We start from the raw sequence: 15,879 nt of genomic DNA, 5'->3' as shown, positions 1-15,879 counted from the left end.
CTTTTAAAGTTCACCTGATAGAATTTTGATCCAGTTTGCCGCTGATGTTTTTAAAGCGCCTTAAAAGAGATGAACTGTGTGATATGACGCGGTAAAAGTGACCCAGAAAATATGAAAAACGCTTAACGTGAAAAATAAAGCGTAACGTGGCTTGTTGTACTAAAACAACGAGCAATGAATTTGGGCAGTACAGAGCACTTATAACCAGTAATAATAGAGAGAGGTTTAGTGTTCCTATGTTGTACTTTTAGTACATTCAACCATATTACGCTTTTTTAATGTTAAGTTTCTTAGAACCCCGAGCTGCATAACAACCACAGTAAATACAAACAATGCAAAAACAATTGAAGTAAATACAACTAAACACAGATACATGTGGAGCTTTTAGAGTGGGTTTGATGGTTATTTCACACAAATGGATGTTCTTAACGTGGAACTTTAGTGATGTTTCACTGCACCGCTCAAGCTGAGCGCTGAGCATAGCGGCTATTTGTGCTGAGGGTCTGGTGACAGCGAACAGGTACATATCCGGTTCAAGAACCAGAGTTTTTTGGATGAAAAAGCTCTACGTTGGGCCCTTGAGCAAGGCCCTTAACCCTGTCTGCTCCAGGGGTGCCATGCAATTATGTTGACAAATATAGGCATTCTAAATTTTAAATATTGACTCAAAAAATGATAGGCTTCTCTAGTAAAGATTAGTAAAAAAAAAAAAAAAAAAAAAAAACTGTTTATGGTTAGTAATGTCAAACCTATTCTTATAATATGTTAGCTTTAGAGATGCTTAGGAATTAGCCAATTTGCAAGTAACCAATAACGGTTAATGTTGTGGATTGTAAAGATTTCCAGCAGCTGTAAATTGAGAGCGGAGATTAATGATTTCTTTCAGCTGCCCCCATTAGGGGTCACTACAGTTGCTCATTTGTCTGCATTGATTTGCCACAGTTTTGACACCGCTTGCCCTTCCTGACACAACCTTCCAGTTCATCCAGGCCTGGGACCAACAAAATCGGTGCACTAATGTATGCCCCTTCCCATCAACTGACCAGGCTGACTTAACACAGTTTGCCTTATGTATTTGTAAGCCCAGTCCAGAATTTGAACCCCTGGAACTGTTATCAGCAGCGTGGCTCTTACTATTGCAGCACATGAAGAAAGCTGGATACTCTGTTTATTGTGGATTTGCGCGTATGTTTTGAATTATCCTGCTAACAGATTAAATCATGACCTAGTTTTGGCTTCCTGCATGGAGTCACTCATACCGTGTATTCTAAAAAGAAAACATCCTCCCCACTGTACATGAGGCAAAATTCACTCACATTTTCTTTTAGGCAGCATCATTATACCTCTGGTTGTTTTGAACTAATGAATTATTGCTGTGTGTGGATCAGTGAATCTGGGAATGTTTAGACATTCTGATGTTTCATATTAGTTGCCTGATTCATAAAAGTTAACACTTTTGTCTATTTTATGTCTATACTTTCTATGAACACACATACAAATGTACAGTATGAATGACTATTTAACAGCACTTAGCATGGTAGTCCAGCATTGTACCCAGTGTTTGTAGGTAGACTCTGTACTAGCCACAACCCTGATCAAATGAAACAAAGTATTTATAATCAAAGGCACCAGGGTAATGTAAATTATACTAGCCCATTACTGCTGGGATCTGGGAAGTCTACCTACAGGCATGATTGACTATGTCAGAGGGGTGATGGTTAAGGCTCTATGACGGATTGTCATCCAGTCCTGGGTGTGTAACTACATTGTGCCCAGTGATTCCCACCATCTTCCTGACCAGGATAAAGCTGTGGTAAAACATGAAAATGAAATAAACAATTAATAATCAATGGAGCGCTTGAGTGGTGCAATGGTCTATTAAGCTAGAGATCCAGGTTCGTATGGCTGAAGCCCTGCAATGGATTGGCGCCCTGTCTGCGTTGTTCGTGCCTTGTGTCCAGTGTTTTTCGAAGGAAGCAGATGTGCCTCTACCCAGACCAGGATGAAACGGTTGATGTAAAGTAATTGAAAGCATTATTTATCTAATTATGAATGATTACTGGAGAGTTGGGCTTCTAATAACACAGTGTAAATGAAAGCTTTTTGTCATCTGATATAAAGCGATTAACCACATTTTAATTATTGTTTAATTATAATTGAACTATGTTTAACCTATTTTTGTAAAGCTGGTTGTAGCAAAAAACGTATTCTCACAGTAAGCAGCATATGAAAACTTTAAATCTTTATTTCTCTGCTTACAAGCGTGTTTTGGAAATTATTAAAATGACACATTTGGAATAATGCTAAATATTAAATAATAATTTTACTACCATGTGTGACTTTTTATTATCATGAAGCATTTTTTATTCCTAAATGATATGTGAAGTAGCTACAACGGTGCTAGGAGAGCAAGATCATTTGTTTGGCTTCGTTTTTATGCCTGACTTTTAAATGATTATTTCTCTTCTTGTTTCTCTTTTACAGGTATCCTGTCTGCCAGAATAATGAGGAAGAGACGGCATTGGAAAGCTCAGTACAGTGTTTTGAAGCAATGGAGAATTGAAAGCGTTTGAGGACTTGTTGTAGCATTTGATCCAATGGCGAAAAAAAGCCGTCCCAAGGGTGAAAAGCCTGAAGCCCTTATCTCTGCCCTACAGGCTGCTAATGAAGATCTCAGGTCTAAACTTACTGACATTCAAATAGAATTGCACCAAGAAAAATGTAAGGTGGGTCTTTTTTATCTTCTGTTTATTCATTTTTTCCCTTTTTCATCCAAATCCAACTGTGTCAAATTGGAGCCTATGGGTGTGTTCGAAAACCTAGTGAGCTGCCTTGCTTTCTTACTGCCTACATAGGCAGCTGCATAAGTAGAGAGGAGTCTAATAAGTCATTAACTTATAAGGCAGGTTATTAGAACGTGCTACTTAGACAGCGATTCCATCAGTTAGCCTCATGCCATTCAAACCAATGGGATGAGGTGGCACAACACGCCAGCATGTCAACTAACATCTCCCTCTGTGTACAAAAAACGGTTAAATTTGCGGACAAACCCGAATTTGCAAATAAATGACACTTGTGCAAGTTTATACAAATAAAAAATCAATAATAATTTATTTACGTTTGAAAATAACTCGTTCGTTTCTCCGCACCGTCTGCCATGTTTTTTATTTTTCTGTGAGAAAATTTGTCCCGCACTAAATGCTGGGATTGCCTTCACCGCTAGGGCAGCATCGGATGCTCACTTGTTCTTGCGTCAAATTACCGTTCAAATTTTAAGATGGCTTACTAGTGAGCATATTAAGGCATCTAGGATTTCAAACAGCCTCCTTCTCGGGAGCTCGCGTAGGATGACGTAAAATGCTGTCTATGTAGAGAGCTCCCTAGGGTTTCGAACACACCCCATGTCTGTCCTGTCACTGTGGCTCGATCAGGGATGGCCGTGGTTGTCACGGAGAGTGCTGCCAATTGCTTCTTTTTATCTGCTGGGGGCAGGGTCTTACAGAGGGCAGTGTCTCATGCGATCTGGCCTGCAGATGTGGTAATGCAGCACCGATGAGGAACCTTGCTTCCACCATTAACCCTCCCCCCGCAGACACACAGCCAACTGTGTAGGTGCTCAGCTGGCTGATTACACAGCTGGGATTTGAACTTAAGAGCTTGGGATCCCAGCGATGGTGGGATAGCATGTTAGACCATGGCTCACACAACAATTCAAAAGGAATTGAATAGAAGAATTGAATAGAGATAGTAGGATGCAACGTAAGAGAACTATTGGGGTGCAGAATATGCTATTAGTTAATTTTTTACTCTAAAATAATTTTGAGGTATGTATACACAATCTGAATTACTCACCAACACCTTGATATCTATAAAATAGGCTTATGGTTGATTGAATTCCCTTATTGCTAACTAGTATGATACACCTCATTGGTTGTTTGATGCCAAATATATGTTGCAGGTTTTATGTGCTTATTTTTTATATTGGACTGGATCTGTTTTTGCTCCTGCTGTATGTGAGCTCTGGGCTTGTTACAATATTTCTAAGCACTTGCACGCGAGTGAGCACGTGGTGATCCAACTAGTGGCAGCGGATTTATAATCTATAATTAGAAATGACTACATTGGGAGATAAAAACCTGTCTAATTTTTTGTAATGCTGGATTATGTTTAACCCTTTTAAAACCAAAACGTAGCAAATGGAAAATAATTAGAATTTGGTTAATTCGACAGACCTGGTATAAACGCCCCAAAACAGCAAACAAACATGATCCTAACCCCTCTCTCCTACAGGTGAACAAGCTAGAGCGCGACAAGACGCAAGAAGCCAAGCGCATCCGTGAGCAGGAGCAGCACCGACATACGGCAGCGCTTACCGAGCAGCGGGCTCGCTGGCATGAGGAGAAGCTGAAGGAATTGGCGGCGCTGCGTGAGTCTCTGACACGGCAGCATGAACAGGAGCTGGCGCGCACAGCCAAGATTAAGGATGGAGAAATCCAACGGCTGCGGACGGCAATGGCCGCACTGCGCGATGGCACTGGTGAGAAGGTGCGCACCACACTGGCGCTTGAAGCACGCGAGGAGGCGCGGCGCTTCTTTGAACAGGAGCGTGCCAAGTTGCTAAGCGAGATTGCTGAGCTAAAGACAGTCAAGCGAAACACAGATGAGGCACTTAATGCTGCTATACAGGCCGATAAGACCAAGGCGGTCGACCTGCGCTCAGAGCACCATGCGCACCAGGAGCAGATCTCCAAGATCAAGTGGGACTGTGAGCGGGATATTCGGCGACTGGTAAGTAACTTTTCATTTGATAAATAGCAACAGTTATTAAGGTGGCTCAGTGGGTAGTCCTTTCTGTGTAGAGTTTGCATGTTCTCCGTGTATGTGTGGGTTTCCTCCGGGTGTTCTGGTTTCCTCCCACATTCAAACACATGCAAGTGAAGTGAATTGGAGATACAAAATTGTCCATGTTTGACATTAAAGACTTGAATTGATGTATCTTGTGTAATGAGTAATTACCTGTCCTGTCATGAATGTAACCAAAGTGTTTAAAACATGACGTTAACAATGCTAATAAAATAATTAAATATCAGTTATTAACAGTTTCAGACCAGGTGTAAAACATTACCAGTTTCAGAGTGTAAGGGTAAACTTTGACATTTCTGGTAAATTTAGAAGATTTCTACAAGTTTTGCACACCTGGATGTGGGCAGTTTATCCCATTCTTCATGTAGATCATATCAGTTTCTATCTGTCTTTCCACCGATCAGGGATGGGTTTTAAGTCTGGGCTCTTCTGGGGCTGCTCAAGGACCGAGACCTGCACTAAAGCCAATCTGGTGTTGTTTTGGCTCTATGATTTGGGTCAGCAAGTTGTTGACAAGAGAGCTATTTCCCCAGTTTAAGTTAGCTCAGTGCCTATTAGTTTTTTAGGATGTTTCTGTATTTGACTTATCATCATATCAGACTGAAGAATCGTTTTCATTGTAGCTTACACTAAAATACACAGAACTTTATTCTCAGTACATCACAGCATGGCAGCAGTAGGCTCTTTTAGCACTGAAACACTTACTTCAGTTACACATGTACTGTGTTTAACTTTCCAGGTGGATGAAATCAAAGCAAAAGATAGGACTGTTTTCTCACTGGAGAAAGAGCTGGAGACCGCGACAGGGTTCCTGCAGAAGTTGCAGCTTCAGAAGGATGCACTGGATGAGCAGATTTTTCTTGTTAAGGAGGCCGAATGTAACCTTGGCAGCCCGAAAAGAGAGATTCCTGGGCGGGCTGGTGACGGAGCAGAAAACTGTGGGAGCCCGGTAAGGAACTAACATCTGGAAACTCCTTATAAATATATATGAATTGTAAAAGCTGTTTGTGATACTATACCATGCTGGGAAAAAGTATTTACCCCCTTCCTAATGTCTTTCTATTTTTACATATTTTTCACTTATATCTTTTAGATTATCAGACTATTTTGTCTAATATTATAAAAGATCACCCAAGTAAACATAAAATGCTTTTTATGAGATTTTATTTATTTAAAAATACTGTTTAGCCCTACTTGGCTCTGTGTAACAAAGTAATTGCCCTTGATTATAATGGTAGACAGTGATATTCTAGTGGGTAGAGCTGTGGGTTAGGTTGTGGATTTGAATCCCAAAACTGCTCTGCAGCCGTTCTATGGCTGACCCTGTGCTCTGAGTCCAGTTCCAAGTAATCCGGGATCTGAGGAAAAAAACCTCATTGTACTGTACACATGTATATGTATATATGACAAATAAAGGCATTCCATCTGCCCTATATAATTTTCCATCTGCCATCTAAATAAACCAGTTAATCAAATACAGTTGACAATTATATCTCTTTATATGCTACTGCACATTCATTAAACTGTTAGTTGATGTTTTGATGTCAAGGTAACATAATTGCTGAATCAAATCATTGATGTTTGTTCACCTGGGGATCTGTAGTGACTCTCTTGAAAATGTGAGCCCAAAAAAGTGTGACAACCCTGTCGACAAAAATCTTTCACTTGAATCAGTTTCTTATGTCAATTCAACATATTAAAAATTTGATTGGCTTTGTAATTTTTTTTATCAACGAAGGTTTATGTCAGTTGACCTAAAGGGCTTCTGTAAATCTATATACATTACTTGTAAGTGCTGTATAGTGTTATGAATTTTATGTAAATGGTTAAGAAGAAAGTACAGATTTTAAATTATAATTACAATAATCATCATAAATCTAAAGTTTTACCTTTAACAGACTGAATAAATTAATGGTTTTGTGTTTCTATAGGATATGAGGAGGAACCAGAGACGCGTTGCTGAATTAAATTCCACTATCCGTAAACTAGAGGACCGGAACACACTGCTGGTGGATGAAAGAAATGAGCTGGTATGTGTGTGAAAATCTTTAATCTTTAATCTGTATTTCTGTCATATTTGTTGTTGGAGGTAGCAATGTAGCATGGAAAGGTTCTGGTCCACACCACACCCTCGCTACATATGTTCCTCAGGGATAAAATTTAACCTACTTCTGTTCTTGTACATTGAGTGATTTGGACATGGTGACCAGACCTCACTGCTTTTCTTGCCTCTGCTGTGCAGTTAACACGCAACTTCTTTATTTTCTTATTGTGCACTAAATTGCACCCAATGGTAAATTTAGCTAGGCCACTACCACTGGGATCTACATTTTGACTTTTATTTGCACTGTGGGTGATGCCCTGTGATGGATTAGCATCCCTTCCAGGGTGTGTTACTGTGTTGTGCACAGTGATTCCGGGGGAAGACAGACCAAATGCGACCCTGATACAGGATAAACCTGGAAAAAAAGTAATTGGGGTGGGTACAAAAATATATTAGATTTTTTCCAGCATCAAATGTGCATGCACAGGAATTTTTTTAATAACATTTTTTTAGTAATGACTAAATCCTATTGCAATTCCTCCAACCCATGCACCACATTCACGCTAGCCAGGGAAGGCTTCTGGCAGACTATTGTTCACATCTTTCCACCAATCTGTTATACTGTAGATTTCTGCAGAGAGCTATATTGCATCACATTAGGAGTGGATCAAAATCTTGAAAATAGTAACTTACGTATTTATTTATCAGTGCACTACTACATCAGCACCATATAGCAAGTACATTTTTTTGTTATTGTCATACCATTTATTTTACCAAAACAATAAATGACTGAACAGCAATTGCACTGTATTTGTTATTAGTAATGTAGTGTAGATTTATTCAAATAACTTAAAACTACCCAAAAGGAAAACAAATGTGCTTTAATCTATATTTTGGAAGTATTCAATTTTTTTTTTTTTTTAAACAAAGAGGGAATTACAGGAAAGAATACATCAGTTCTTCGTACCACTGTCTGTCTGATTCTGGCTTGTCAGTATTTTTCGCAGCATTGTAGCCTCAGATGTTTTGCATCTTACCCTGCATAAAAGCATCTGCTGAGTGACTTAATGTGCATGTTTTTAATATAAAAACTTAGTTCTTTTTTACTTTTTTCTCAGCTAAAGCGAGTGCGGGAGTCAGAGAAACAGTGTAAGCCGCTGCTGGAAAAGAACAGGTTGCTGAATAAAAAGAATGATGAGCTGACTCAGTCTCTCCAGCGTATGGAGGAGAAGCTGAAGAGCTTAAACAAGGAAAACTCGGAGATGGTGGGTTTTTATTTCCACGTAAAGCTAACTTCATACTGGGAGAGAAACTAAACCCTGGGGGAGTAAAAGTACAAAGAAATGACAATGTTTTGGCTGATAAACTTGATTGCATTTTGTAAATCTAAAGTTTATGAATTTGATGTCTGCTACACACTCCAAAAAGTTGGAGGAGGCAACATAGGAGTGAAAGTTTTATTGAATATTTACATGTATAGTTATATCGTTTTAAAACACTACACAATAAGCAGGTGAATTGCTTTCAGGTTTGATAATTATGAATGAGTTTAAAATGAGGTCTCAAAGTGAAAGTCTCAATTTTGCAAGCAAATTTGGGTTGTGGCTCAAGACTTTGTGCATTGTCATTCATTTCGAACAGAAATTTTATAATGCAAGATTTCAAATAATTCACCATCTTCACCATCTACTGTCCATACTATTGTGAAAAGATGTATGAGGATCCTAACAAATCTTAAGTCTGTGTAAGGCATCAAAAAACCACTGTTGAATATATGTGACCTTGTAAACTCTTAGACAGCATTGCATTAGGAGACATCATGCTGCTATAAGTATAGTCACTTGGCAATACTTCATCAAACCATTGTCATTTAACACAGTTCGTTGCTGCTTAAAAGAAATGCAACCTGAAACTCTGTTAAACAAAGACAAAGCCACCCATTACTTCTATGTACTGTAGAAATGCTGCTACGTTCTCTGACCTCAGGCTTATCTCAGATGGACCAAAAGACATTGGAATCAGGTGCTTTGAAGCTACACTGTTGTAACACATGCAGAATGTGGTTTGGCATGGTCTTCTTAAAATGAGCAGGAACAAGTGGCAATTAGGTCTGATGTTCTTTTATATATATTTTTTGTTTAGAAAGACAAAATATCATCCCATCCACCACTAAAGAAACTGAAGTCTTTGAATGACCTGGACCAGGCTCAGGATGACCAGGAAGTTGAGTTCCTCAAGCTGCAGGTTTTGGAGCAGCAGACTATGATTGATGATTTGACTAGGGTAAGTGAAATTATTTTTTATTTATTTATTAATTATTATTATTATTTCTAAAATGATTTATTGCTTAAGACAGGACTCTCAAACTCTTTTTAAAGGCTCTCTTGTAGGTTTGTGGTTAGCTGAGCCTGTCTGTTAACATGAAATGCTACAGTTGGACTAAAACTTCAAATTTATGGGCCTAAAACCCACCAAAAGTATACATCTGGGCATACATCAGTATTAAGTCTTTAATATACTATTTAAAAAAAAAAAAACCCATTGCTGCATTGTGATTAAAAATAAGGCTTAGTGTGCTCAGGTAGTGCATTGATCTAACACGCAAGCACCAGTGCGAAGTGGCTGGGTATCCACAGTTGTATGAGTTTGAGGGAGGAAAGGTTAGATAGGGAACTTGGCTGGGTGCCTGCACGAGTGCAAGGGGTCACAAAGAGTCTAGCATGGCTGTCTGTATGCGATACGGCTCCGTGTGGAAAACCAACACTGGCAGGTGATAAGAAGAGGCAGCAGATTGAATACATGTTAGATGGGTTGTATGGTGATCAGACTGGGGGTGAACAGATTGGGGGTTGGGCAAACCGCAACGGATTCACAGCTGAAATTGGAAAGAACTAGATTGGGAAATAAAGGGGGAAAATCCAGAAAAAAACAGGACGTCTAATGAAGTTTATCCAATTGTTTTCTAGAATGTTTGTTGTATTCTTATAAGATTTATCTTTATGGTGTTCCTAAGTTCTCAAGTTCATTCTTATTCATGTTTATTTTTCAGGATCTTTATGGTGTTATACTGCTTAATGCCTTGTTAGGTGTAACTTTAATGTCCACTACATTTTATTATTTCAGGATAGAGAAAAACTTCTTAGAAAGAAGCGGCATAAACGAAGCAGACCTATTAAGGTAGGAGGACATCATGTTCTTTTTGTTAATAACATATCTAAAAAAAGTCATCTTCGGCTAAAAGGAAAATGCCACATCTAGGCTGTTTAATGCTGTGAAAGTGCTTGGTAATGCCTGAATAATACTTTAATTATTTTGGAGAAAACTGTGGTAAAAAGTTGGTTGTGCATGAACTAATACACTGCAGACTTTATAAAATCTTCTAGTATCCCTGAAATCGCAACAAAATGTCATATTTTTTTTCTTTGAACATACACTATATTGCCAAAAGTATTCGTTCGACTACCTTCACATGCATATGAACTTGAGTGACATCCCATTTTGCCTTGACAGTTGACTGTGGAATATTTAGTAGCGAGGAAATTTCACGACTGGACTTGTTGCACAGGTGGCATCCTATCACGGTACTACGCTGGAATTCACTGAGCTCCTGAGAGCGACCCATTCTTTCACAAATGTTTGTAGAAGCAGTCTGCATGCCTAGGTGCTTGGGTTTATACACCTGTGGCCATGAAAGTGATTGGAACACCTGAATTTAATGATTTAGATGGGTGAGTGAATACGTTTGGCAATATAGTGTATGTAAGGTGGACAACAAAAGACTAAACTTCTTCAGTTTCTCTAACAAACATAATTTGTATGTGATATAAACAAATTCGTATTAGTGATTACAAATTACAATCATGTTCATCCGCCCTGTCACTATTGGCCGGGAGGGGGCATGGATACGCAGACTGTCTGTAGTACTGCACCTGGGAGAGCCCTTTAAATACCGTTCTTGTCAGGCTTTTGCTTGCTGGCTCATTGGTTGTGCATGTATGGTGTCACTGCTGCAGAATGACGACAGTATGCCTGGCTCATATACCGGCATATTTTAATATTTTCCAAGAATCTCGGCTGGTGTTGCGGTGCCTTTTGGCCGTCATGAGCAAGCTGCCTCCAGAGACGATGCTTGTCACTTTGTCATTGACGTAAAGCCAATTAAATGCTGAACTGAGTCTTAGAGATAGGCACAAGTATACAAGTACACGTAAATGTCATCAGTGATTGTTCATGAGCTTTATCATATACATTCTACACAATGTAGAAGTTTATGATATACAGAAAACTGGTAGAGGTGAAAAAAAAAGCTTCATTCACCTGGATTTTATTTCCTGTGCAATTGTTGCTCTTGATTAAAACTAGTATATAACATTTCTCAAACATAAAAATGTGTTTTTTATGACCTATTTCAAATATAAATGTTTTATTGTTATGTTGATGATAATAATATAGATGATTTTAATTAAGGTGCAGAAAATGTTTACTAAAGTTTGTGACTCCTATTCAGAGGCATGTTGTTGTGGACACTTTCTTTGGGTACGATGAGGAGTCGATGGACTCTGAGACATCCTCTGTAGCCTCTTTACGCATGGACAGAACTCCAGCAACACCAGATGAAGAAGTGGCTGAGGTGAGACTTTACACAGTGTGTAGGTTAGGATTCTTCCTTAGTGTATCTCAAAGAGAAAACAGAATGTAGATGTTTAAAGTTTCAGGTCATTTTAAAACTTCTAGTAGTAGTTAATTCAGATGAAGATGTTATTCCCATTATTTTATTTTATTTTAATATTTTACCACTACCTTATCCTGGTCAGAGTATGGGTGGGTCTGGTTTTCTTTGGGATCACTGGACCCAATGCAGTTACACACCCTGTATTATTTGATTATTATTTGGAAACGTTATTATTTTATTCATATTTTACATCTTTACTTCTCATCCAAATTTCCTTCCTCCATAAGTAAATAATTTGTTGTATTTTGGCAGGGTCTGGCTGCAGAGGAGTCGGAGTTGCGCTTTAGGCAACTGACACGTGAATACCAGGCCCTTCAAAGAGCATATGCTCTTTTGCAGGAGCAGAAAGGTGGAGTACTTGATGCAGAAATGGAGGCCAAGGTAGGCTCAATCATATCATCTTTATACGTGTTATTATGTCTGGCCAAATGGAGTATTGTTCAAAATATGCCCGCCTGAATAACTTAAAAAAAAAAAAACTGCTGATGTATTTAGTCCTTACATGCACATTACATGGAGGATAAATATGGAAGATCATACACTCTAGGTCTAATGGGACCAGCAGTGAACCGTTTCATGATGCCAACATGAAACCCACTCTCATAGCTGAAGCTCCTAGTGCCCCGTATGGGTCCTAATGGCTGGCAGGTTAACATGATATTGCCAGCAGGAGAACTCCTTTCACTAGGTACAATTGATATAGAAATTAGTCTGGACATCCAGTTAAGGTCAAATCTGTACATATACTTGTTAGGGACATGTATGTCTTTTTTTAAATATACAGTTACTTTGATTCATTTGGAGCTGTAGAAAGTTCTGTAATATAATTTTATGAATGCAGCCCACACCTTTAACTTAAGTGAATGAAAAGTCAAAGATCTTTACAAGATTTTCATAGATTCTGCAGTCACTGGAAGCCAAAGCAACTTTTAAGATCATCTGCACAGACAAGCTATAAAGTACTTCTGAACATACTTCTGAACAGATTGGTGTCTTCACCACGGTTGGCAAAACTTAGGAAACTGTTACTAAGAAGAAATGTGGCCAGATGGTTAGATGTAAACCTAACCACCATTTAAATACAGGTCTGTCATGAATTAGAAGCTGCTGGAACAGGTATCACTGTCAACAACGAAGCTTTAATCTGCCATTGGCTTAGTGGCTGTTTTGGAAGAAAGAAGCCCCTGCTTGGCACATTTGCAAAATGTTGTCATGCTTATATAACTGATTTATTTCACCTGTTAGCAATTATTGTGGCTGACAATACTTGTCCATATAGTATATCTAATCTGAGATTAAAGCATAGAGCTGAACTATAACTATAACGGGCAGTTGTAGCATAGTGGTTAAGCTACTGGACTAGTAATCGAAAGGTTGCTGGTTCAAGCCCCATCACTGCCAGGTTGCCACTGTTGGGCCTTTGAGCAAGGCCTTTAACCCTCAGTTGCTTAGACAATATACTGTCACAGTACTGTAAGTCGCTTTGGATAAAAGCGTCTGTTAAATGCAGAAAATGTAAATAACATAGCTAAAGCTGCGTGCATTTTAGCAACACATTCCCTAAGCGACCTTTCCCTGCATGAGTTTTACTGTACAGTAGGGTTGAATGGTTCAGCTGTCAGGTTTACAACTAAAAACAACCACTATTCAGTGATGTAACCCTAACATATTTACACATACAGGGTTGTTTGTTACAGGCTCAGGAGCAGCTCCATGCTGATGTACAGTGCTATAAGGCCAAAATTGAAGACCTAGAGAAAGAGCTCACATTGAAAGGACAAGTAAGTCATTTTTCACAGCTTACATTGTGGTAGAGGGATTTTATGGTGTGAAATGTTATCTGGATAAAGATTCATTCTTTTTATCCTACTTATCCTAATACAACTACTGTTTTATGACTGTTTTATGACATAACTTATCAGTTAAAAATCTTCAAACCATGAACAGAGTAACCATTCAAATTATGAACAACATGAGAGCAAAGATCTCTCCTGAATAATCCACAGCACCTTCCTTAAATGCTTTAAGCACTTACCCTGTAATGAGGTTCAGCTGTGTATCATCAGCTAATTGTCCAATAATCATAAGGGGTGTCGGCTTAACACTATAAACAAAACCACCTCAAACATGTGCTCCCAGAGACGGGCGTGGCACATACACATGAGCTCAGAGAGCACAAAGATGCTGGATTTGTGACAGTTGAGTTATTTAGATGATACGATTTATTAAGATAAAATTATTGACCCTGGTTCTGAGTATGTTTCACACCCAAGAATAGAATGAAAATAATAATTAAAATATGAGACTATGCTGTGTATTCTTGTACTGTCTTTTGAATATTAATATTGTTAATTATTGTTTATACAAATATACATGCTGTTTGTTTGGTAACAGTTCTTATCCAAATGCATTTTCCTTTTCATATGGTTTACATTGTACAGATTCATTCATCCAACTGTTTTTTCCCAGAATGCTTAATTTTTGGCTGTAATATGATAAGTTTTTATATATTGCAGGACTCCAAATGGGTTGAGGAGAAGCAGTTGTTCCTTAGGCGCAATCAGGAACTCTTGGAAAAGGTTTGTGCTTGTGCATGCTTTACCCACCACTCCCTAAATCCAAGCTACTATAGGGTTGGTTATGTTCTCTGATTAAAATACCAGTAAATGGTCTTTTGACCTGACCTCAAGTCTGAATGAAGCTTTAATGATTTCTACCATCTGATGTTGCACTTTTGCAGGTAGTAAAGACGGAAGGTGAGAATTCACGACTTCAGCAAGAACTCCAAGACTCTAAAGACCAGAATGAACTGCTTGAGTTTCGCATACTTGAACTTGAGGTACGTCTACTTCTACCTCATTTACAGTTATTCTGCATGTAATGCTTTCTAATTGTTGATGGTTACAGCATCTTCTGGTTTAGAGTTGTAGCAATCTTGTTTTTACAGGATACCATGAAATTTTCTATATCGAAAATTTAAGTGGCTTAGTGTTAGTAATGTGGGGCTGGACAATCATGTCTGTATGTAGACTTCCAATCGGTCGTTAGCCCCACCTGGTACTCAAATCCTGGGTCCCAGCAGTAAGGAGCTAGCATTATTCACGTTTGTGCCACCAGAGTGCATAATAATAATCATATTTTTAATAATTCAAAATAACAATATAAAGTCAAACAATATAAAATTACTAAATGTAATGTGGGCGGCACGGTGGCACAGTGGGTAGCAGGTTTGAAGGGCCTTGGTTTGATTTCCCGGTCAGGTGGCCAGGGTCCTTTCATTGTCGAGTTTGCATGTTCTTCCTGTGTCCATCTGAGTTTCCTTCGAGTGCTTCAGTTTCCTCCCACAAGTCCAAAGACATGAAGTCAGGCCAACTGGAGCTACTATAAATTGCCCTAAATGCAAGTGTGTGTGTTTCCTGCCTTTTGCCCAATAAATTAGACCCACCGCAACCCTGACCAGGATAAAGCATTGGTAAAACAGTCAATGAATGTAATGCAAAATGTACACAATATTAAACCATACATCTAGGGCATTATTTGTCATGCACAGAAAGTACATCAAACCAATTTAAAAAATGGCTTTTGTGTCTCACCTCTTATCTCCCAATCTAGTCATTTCCAATTGCTAATAGTGAATCTGCTTCCACTACCACAACCCAGAGTTTGAACAAATAGAGCTGGATCACCACATTCCCATCTGACACGTGTCCACTTCTGCAGCCCCTTCCTATCACCTGCCAGTGTTGGGTTCCCATACATAGCAGTATTGCATATAAAGAGCCACACTAAGCTCCATATGACCTTCCCTCCATCAAAATTGGCCAGGTTGTTGACTCTGCTGAGATTCAGACTTGCAAGTTCGAACCCTGTCTGTGAGGAGTTGCATATATTGTTTCTATGTTTGGAAAGTTGGAAGAAACTGGGGTACATTAAAAGAGTCCCTGCAAACATGCAAAGGTAGACTGGTTGCACTAAATCACCCTTAAATGTGGTTGAGCAAATGAATGTGTTGAGTATGTGTTGCTCTGCAATAAACTAGAGCCTTGTCCAGGATGTAATCCAGGGTATCTTATTTGTTATTTCCAGGAGCGAGAGAGGAGATCTCCACCCTATACTCTTTCCATTCACCCTTTTTCGGAGGGAGTCAGTGCCCTCCAAATCTACTGTATAAAGGAAGGAGTGAAGGTAAACACAAATATGGTGCCATAATACAAGTGATAAAGATTGCTGTTGGCATGGT

The 15,879-nt window shown here is 38.9% G+C and overlaps 1 protein-coding gene across 2 annotated transcripts in view; it reads left to right on the top strand.

Moving 5' to 3' along the window:
- The window catches only part of jakmip2 (janus kinase and microtubule interacting protein 2), a 39,261-nt gene that overhangs the window by 13,600 nt on the left and 9,782 nt on the right, over window positions 1–15,879 (top strand). For both annotated transcript variants that reach the window (XM_063011206.1, XM_063011207.1), the window contains exons 2-14: window positions 2,485–2,726; window positions 4,291–4,788; window positions 5,603–5,812; window positions 6,795–6,893; window positions 8,026–8,172; window positions 9,050–9,190; window positions 10,031–10,084; window positions 11,415–11,537; window positions 11,892–12,020; window positions 13,337–13,420; window positions 14,156–14,218; window positions 14,380–14,478; window positions 15,726–15,824. In XM_063011206.1, coding sequence (XP_062867276.1) covers window positions 2,598–2,726; window positions 4,291–4,788; window positions 5,603–5,812; window positions 6,795–6,893; window positions 8,026–8,172; window positions 9,050–9,190; window positions 10,031–10,084; window positions 11,415–11,537; window positions 11,892–12,020; window positions 13,337–13,420; window positions 14,156–14,218; window positions 14,380–14,478; window positions 15,726–15,824 — 1,875 coding nt within the window. In that variant the 5' untranslated portion in view covers window positions 2,485–2,597. The remainder of the gene's footprint in view (window positions 1–2,484; window positions 2,727–4,290; window positions 4,789–5,602; window positions 5,813–6,794; window positions 6,894–8,025; window positions 8,173–9,049; window positions 9,191–10,030; window positions 10,085–11,414; window positions 11,538–11,891; window positions 12,021–13,336; window positions 13,421–14,155; window positions 14,219–14,379; window positions 14,479–15,725; window positions 15,825–15,879) is intronic.

The sequence above is a fragment of the Trichomycterus rosablanca genome, chromosome 16 (assembly GCF_030014385.1).
Source record: "Trichomycterus rosablanca isolate fTriRos1 chromosome 16, fTriRos1.hap1, whole genome shotgun sequence".
Taxonomy (NCBI): Eukaryota; Metazoa; Chordata; class Actinopteri; order Siluriformes; family Trichomycteridae; genus Trichomycterus; species Trichomycterus rosablanca.
This window is presented reverse-complemented; position numbering and strand designations above follow the sequence as displayed.